This window comes from Vitis vinifera, chromosome 9 (genome assembly GCF_030704535.1).
Source record: "Vitis vinifera cultivar Pinot Noir 40024 chromosome 9, ASM3070453v1".
NCBI classification, from domain to species: domain Eukaryota; kingdom Viridiplantae; phylum Streptophyta; class Magnoliopsida; order Vitales; family Vitaceae; genus Vitis; species Vitis vinifera.
In genome coordinates, this window is record NC_081813.1 from 8,055,627 (window position 1) to 8,063,241 (window position 7,615).

The 7,615-nt window shown below is 32.1% G+C and overlaps 1 protein-coding gene and 1 pseudogene across 1 annotated transcript; both read left to right on the forward strand.

Annotated features, from left to right (window-relative positions):
- The first annotated feature begins 529 nt into the window (after nt 1-529).
- LOC109121560 (uncharacterized) lies at nt 530-4,227 on the forward strand (annotated as a pseudogene).
- Nucleotides 949-2,156, forward strand: LOC132252614 (uncharacterized). Its single transcript, XM_059739557.1, has 2 exons — nt 949-1,199; nt 1,988-2,156. Exons 1-2 carry the CDS (start codon nt 949-951, stop codon nt 2,154-2,156), a joined length of 420 nt encoding a protein of 139 aa, XP_059595540.1.
- Nucleotides 4,228-7,615: the final 3,388 nt, after the last annotated feature.

Below are 7,615 nucleotides of genomic sequence, written 5' to 3' on the forward strand. Positions count from 1 at the left end.
AAATAAAAAAAATGAAATATTAAAAAAATTAAATTAAAAAGATTTCATCAAACTAACATATTTAAAAAAAAAAAAAAGCAAAAAGAAGATGGGGATATTATAGATGAGGGGAAAAAGATAAAAAATAAATAAAAATTATGCGGTATGATAATTGCCTCGTGTTAAAGTTATTTTCTTTTAAAAATAATAATTGTAATGATGAACTCATTTGTCTTATTAAAGTAAACAAAAATGAAGAAAAAAAAAAAGTTGTAGTTGGCTAGAGGTGAGAGAGAGAGAGGAGGGTTTGAGTGTAAGTTTGAAATATTAATTATTTTCACTAAGTAGATATTTTGAAGGTTATTTTCCCCAAAACACATATTCTTTTAATAAAAAATCAAAATTTTAGATTATTTGTTCCTTTAAACTTTAGTTTGAATAAAATTAGTTTTAATTATTTTCTTTTTGGAATTATATTTAACACATTATTAAAAATATAAAAAAATATTATTAGGTTTTTATGTGCTGATTGGGTTTTTTAAATACCCAATATGCCCTCCAATCTACCACTTAAGCATCCGATATGGCTAAAAATAAATTAAAAAAAAAAAAAAGGAAAAAAAACAAAAGTGTATGATCCTCTTTCTCGAGTCTTCACATTTTCAGACACTGAACCCAAATCAAAATTAATCCTCCAAATTAATTTTCACCTCGAACCCAAACCCTAACTGCTGCCCCGTTTTCTCCTCAAACATAGCTATCCGAAAAACCCTAACCTCTGCCTCGTCTTCCTCTTATCCCGGAAACCTAAATCCCGTGACCCTAACCCCTTCTCTTTCCGAAAACCCTCCGGAATAGGAAGATTCATAATTCTTCAGAATTAATTTTCACCTCGAAGCCAGACCCTAACTGCCTCATCTTCCTCTCATTCATATCCTAAAAGTAGCTTCAACAGTCAGGCCTGTAGCCATGAAAGCCGTAATGATCGCCACTTCCGGTGATCCCCAAGTTCTCCAAGTGCAAGAAGTCGAAAACCCTAAAATTGGAGATGATGAAGTTCTAATTAGAGTGGACACCGCTACCATTAATCGAGCAGATACGCTTCAGGGAAAGGGCTTGCACCCTCCCTCAAAGGCGGCAGTCCCTACCCCGGCCTCGAATGTTCTGGAATCATCGAAGCTGTTGGAAGGGTCGTCGTTCGATGGAAGGTTGGCGATCAGGTATTTCAATTACTGAATATTTTTTCCTGTTCCTGTATTTTTCTCGGCTATCAAACACCAGGAACGCGTAAATAAGGAGGTTAGCTGATTGCGAAAACGGAAATTTTTTGTTCGTGTTTGTGTTAAGGAGTCTTTGTTGAGAATTTTGGGGAAATTTATGATAAGTTTGTGATTTTATGATTAATTTTGTGTATCAATAAATGTTAATTATTGAGCTTATTGGTTTTTCAAATTTATGGTTGTAAGAAAATTGGTCAGTGTAAGGTTATGGGTTCATTACCAATTTGCTTACTGAAAATTTTTCCAGATATTGTGGGCTGGTTTGGTAGCAGAAATAAGAACTGTGTTTTCTTTTCCAAAACGGAAATAGATGTAGAAAACATGTTTGGTAGCCTACTTTCAGAACTTGTTTCTGAAAATATTTCCTGAAAATATTTCCTGAAAATGAATTATTTCAGAACTTGTTTTTAAAAACTGCAAGCACTTTATCAATTTAAAAGGTTCTGAAATGGACATGTTCATGGTCTTCATTTTGTAAAATGAAAGCTTTTATGAAAAAACCATTTTCCATTCTACTAAGCAAACAGGCTTTATATTGTAACGGATCTATTGGCCATCTCCTTTGTCATGTTTTGTGAATCATGGCAACACTGGAATCCACTCCATTACTCTCTATTAGTGATTAGGAGAGAAAGCACCGATTTTAATGCTATACTTTATGTGATTTTGCTTCCTCCTGAGTACAAGTTCATAATATATATGGTACATGGTACATGTCTGTATGACAGTTTGTGGTATACAGATGTGTGCTCTTCTTTCTTGTGGTATACAGTTTGTGGTGGAGGGTATGCTGAAAAAGTGGCTGTTCCAGCTGGGCAAGTTCTTCTTGTCCCATCTGGTGTTTCTCTAAAGGATGCTGCCGGTATTCCTGAGGTTGCATATCCTGTTTGGTTTTAATGATGAGCCGACTGTCTGCAGGAGAAACATTCCAGGTGAATTTTCATTTTTTTTTATTTTCTGATGCCTGATATATTTACCAGTACATAACTTAGCTTAATGGGGTTGTGCATATTCTAATGGTTTAAAAAGTCCAATGCGCACAAATTTACACTGTTGGTGTTTAATGTGTGTGCATCAATATTGGATTAGGGAGGCAGAAGAGCCATGGTTTTTATTAAAACATTACATCATCATATTCTTATTTAGATACATCGCGTCTCACGATTTCATTGCATCCAAGGCCATGTTGTTTTTGATTGCATGGTTTGTCATGATAATTTCTCAACCCTTCTCTGGAAAATTATGTTGGATGGCTGATATTAATTACCCCAAAAGAAGAAATTTTATGTTGAAGTAAGATGAGTACCACAAAGAGTTACTTTTGGTTGTTCCTATCATCAAATAGGTGATTGATGCACAATCCAAATGGCAAACACTTTTTCCCCCTTTATCCAGATGGAATTTTTATGCATGGATGAATTGTGAAATGAGGACTGATAATATTTCAGGTTCATGGGGGTTCAATTGGAATTGGTACGTTTGCTATTCAAATAGCGAAATACCGAGGAGCAAGGGTATTTGTTACAGCAGGTTTGCCATCACTATTCTACCTCATCTCATGGCACCAATTCCTTGTCTTCACATGTTTTCGACCATTTTTTACAACTGAAAACGAGGAAAAATTAGCTGTTTGTAAGGATCTTTGAGCAGATGTGTGCATCAATTACAAGACAGAAGACTTTGTTGCTTGGGTGGAGGAAACAGGAGGGAAAGGTATATTCTATTGTATCCTAACAATAATTTCAGTTGAAGATGGAATTGCTTTTAATTTTTTAGTGCACCAAATCCACTAGTCTGGTATGTTTGAAAAGATAAGTAGTCATCTTCCACTTGATTCCGATTGTGAAGATCTAACTCCAAAAATGTTGAATGACAGGTATTGATGTTATACTGGATAATATTGGACGGGCCTACTTTGAGGGAGACATCGATAGTTTAAATGTTGATGGAAGGCTTTTTATTATTGGTTTTTAAGGGTGGAACAGTTGCAGAAGTAAATCTTTCAGGTTTACTTGCAAGGTGCCTTACAGTGCAAGGTACCACTTTCTCTATAGAAGATTTTTCTGTAGTTTTGGAGTTGATTCAATTTGATTAATCTCATCCAAGTTCAGAACTGAGGTGGATTCTGGCAAGCCAAGGAAAAACCAAATTACCATAAATTCTTTTTTTTCTGGATTGTTTTACTTCTTGGAAATCCTGTTTCTTGATCTGGTCAGGTATATGGAAATTCCAAGGAAAATATGTTTTACATTTTCCATAATTGGAAACACTCAGGAATTTAATATTTTCCTCTGAAATAGCAATGGTTTTCTAATTACGACATTTGTTTTTCTTGTATCATCCCAAAATATTTTTTAGGTGTTTGTTCTCTCTTGACACAGCTTTTAATTGGGTCTGTCTTGCTTTTTGATAGATCTCTTGACAAGTTGCTTGTATATCATACTTTCTTTATTGTTTTCGGATCATGAACCTTGCTTCTGTCAGCCCTGTTATCACTACCCAAACTAGTAAATTTATGCACAAAACTCCATGTGTCAGTAACAGTGGTTATTTGATTGTATTAAATAATTTGTAAATACATTGGATAAGTTTGTACTAAATGGCAATTGTTTCTGCAGTGGCTGGTTTGCAAAACAGAAGTCTGGAAAAGAAATCTGTAATTGTGAGTGAGGTGGAGAAGAATGTTTGGCCTACAATCACAGGCGTACAAGTATTTTCCATTGACGGAAGCAGTAGAGGATCACCAGCTCATGGAAAGCAGCAAGCATATTGGGAAGATACCACATATTCCATTATGTTATGGTTATGAATGATCTTATGCCTCAGAGGGGGATGACATGATTTTAAAACTCTTAATGAGCATCTACTATCTGATACAATGTGTGATGCGCGCAGGCCTAGATGGTCAATGCTTAGTTTCTTATGTAGCCCTGTCATTTGAGAATAAAAACCAGCCTTCCCGTCCAAACATTTAGACTACTGGAATCTAAAGCCTCAAGATGGTTGACAATGAATTTTCATGTGGAAACAGATCATAACTCTCCAACCTCCACAGACGAGCTTACCTTCCTTATCTGAAGTTTGAACAAAACTGTATAAAACTGTTAGGTAGGTAGAACTGTCTAAGAAACCAGAGCTTGGCTAGTTGATCACCTTATTTACAGAGCTTGGATGTGAGAGAAACCAGCGCCCCTAAAGGTCAGGACAAGATCCATTCCACCAAAGTTGAGCCTTGCATGTAGTCACCTGGTATTTTCTTTTATTGGAGTCTTCCCCTCTACCCTGGCACTGGGATTGAAAGCGAATGAAAAACGTGCACAGATTGAAGGTGTGCTGCTTGAGTTGATTGTGGTTTGAGCATGAAAATTTGAAGATCCAGAACAGCAAATGAGGAATGCCTATCAATTTGAAACCAGCATGGGTGGATGAATGGAGAGGTTCTTCACTGAATTTGTCCATGAAGCTTTTTAGCACTCTAGGGCAAGGGTCTCCAAGACTAGCTGTTGATTGCACATCCCTCCTGCGCAATACGAAGAACAGAGTGAAATGCAAATGCAGGAAAGGGTGTTTCTTAGCTGTTCAACAACTGACAATACATTGGCATGACAATTCCCTGGATCGATGCCCTCTTGGAGTTCCAAAGCTTGTTCACAGGTCAATTGAACTTGAGGGTTTTGGGACATGTACTCCAAGTTTGGTTGCCAAGAATCTCCAGGTGGAGGATCAGCTTCTGACACGTGTGCACACACCTCTTGGCCAGTTTGTGTTATTGCAATTTTAATAAATTGCAAAAAAAAATTATTGCCAACAATTTTTTCTTTTTTTCTTTTTTCTTTTTAAACAAACTGCAAAAATCCTTTTTTTTTTTTATAAAAAAAAAAAAAAAAAAAATTTCTCCAACAAAGTGATTTTTTTTTTTTTGTGGCATGACTCGGTTTGACCACTAACTCGGTGAACTGGTCTACCGGCTCAAGTTTGGATCCCTTAATTTTGTGGCAAATTGGGCCTCAAGCCCAACAACCTAACTTCCACGCGGGCTATCTATAATAGGTTAATATTGCAAACCAAAATAATAATAGACATGATTCTTTTCAAAAATTTTATAATGTAATATTTTTTAAAATTATAAAATAATAGGTTATATAAATTTTAATATATAGGTAAAATTAATTAAATTTTAACAAATATCTTCACATTTAGACATTACATATCTTTTATTTAATAAAATGTTAAAATATTAATATATCTAAATATAATATTAAAAATGAAAAATAAAATAGTAATAATTTTTATTTTTTTTATATATTTAAATTTATATAATTATTATTTATTTTAAAAACATACAAATTGTATATTTATAATATTATTAGTTCAACTGTGATTCAACCATCGCTCCGATTATTCAATTGTGAATTAATAAATTTTTTAATTCAATGATAGGTTTGATCATAAAAATATTATGTTTTTTTTATGAAAAGTACTCAAGAAATATCATTAATCACTAAGATCACGTGGTTGGGTTAGGTGTATCCGAAACATAGGTATTACTCTCTTCCTTAGTTAGGGCTTAGCTTTTGAAAATGTAGATAGGTAAAGTGGATGGAAAGTCTATAACTACGTAGAGATTGAGCTTGGAGGCCAATCTAGCAAATGTGGAGATTAGAAATAGTTTACCATCTAGATAGTCAAGCATAGCAATTTACCAAACCCTTACCAACCATCCATACTAACCAATTGTGGTTAAATGTTTACAAAAATGTACATTAAATCAAAGAGAAAAAAGATTAAAAACGAACAAGAGAGAAGAAGTACGTCACCTAATTTTGGTAATAAATGAAATTAAAATAAATTCATAAATTTTTTAAATTAAAATGAATTTGAACTTTAGAGATTTGTGTAGATATCTTATTAAAAAACCAAAAAGTTTGTTGCATATATAATTTCAACAATGCATAAATAATTACAACATACGCAATACAATAATATTACACAATTATATTTTCAAATATAATATAAGATCATTAAAGTGATAAATTGTAGTTGTATAAAATATTTATACAAGTAAAGAAGAAATTATGAGATTAAAATGCTTGTTGGATTCTAAGTAAAAAAGAAATGAGATATAGAAATTGTCCCATCAGACATATAAAATTTCATATACATAATTTTCCCTTCAAGAAAATTTAGGGTCAAATTGAAAAAATTTCATTCATAGATTTTGGTAAAACCTCTATCTAGTCCCCCAAGTCTTGTATACAAAAGGAAATAACATTGGTATGAGGGGTTTGAATGCTTAATTTTAGATTGAAAATGGTTGAGATAATTTTTGATCGACTTCACATGTGTTTTTGATAAACTTGGAACATTCAAACTTGTATTTGAAGAATCTTCAAATCTTCAATTTGCTCTTAAATAATGTTGAAACCTTTGAAATTTGAATAGAAGAATCTTTAAGCATTTGAATTTTGGTTTAAAGAATTTTGAAATTTGAGATTGAAGAATCTTCAAATTTGGGCCTGAAGATCGAAGGCTAAGCTTGAAGAGTTCTTGAAGCTTGAGTGGTATCTCTGATTTTGTATTGTATTTTATAAAAACTTTTAAATATATTATATTTATAGGTTTGAAGAGACATTGAGATTTTGTATACATGTTTGGAGTTTTAAACCTTGAAATATTACTCTTTTATGAAATTAACATTTATAAAATTTGGAAGAACATAATTAGATAATATTTTAAGTTATTTTTAATGAAAATTGATAATTACCTTTTAATTATCAAATTCACTATTTCTATTTATTTTTGTAATATATATTAATTACTAAAATCATTTATTTCCTTTATTTAGTTTGAAAGCAATTATATATCTTTTGTTTGTGTAGAGCTCATGTGACACGACAAATTTTATTTTGTAACTTGCTCTGAATGAATGGCCATTATAAACTTCATTTTATCCTCATCTGATTTTGACGTGGGAATAGGAGAGATGAGGATTTGACATTTGGACCTAAGCCTCAGAGGGTTTTAACTCCACTCAACTACTTTATGCCTTGTATTTAATATTGCAAACCAAAATAATAACAGACATGATCCTTTTCAAAAATTTTATAATAATAGAAGTGTAAATAATATAAGTAAAAATAATGTAATATTTTTTAAAATGATAAAATAATTGGTTATATAAATTTTAATATATAGGTAAAATTAATTAAAATATTTAAACATTACATATCTTTTATTTAATAAAATGTTAAAATATTAATATATTTAAAATTGTATAATTATTTTTTATTTTAATACTATATAAATTGTATATTTATAATATTACTGGTTCAACTATAATTCAATCACCGGTCCAA

What these genes read in the sequence shown, in the direction of transcription:
- LOC132252614 (XM_059739557.1), top strand. Translation starts at nt 949, where the DNA reads ATGAAAGCCGTAATGATCGCCACTTCCGGTGATCCCCAAGTTCTCCAA. An exon ending in GATGGAAGGTTGGCGATCAG is followed by an intron (nt 1,200 to 1,987) that starts GTATTTCAATTA and finishes TCTGTATGACAG; the next exon opens with TTTGTGGTATACAGATGTGT.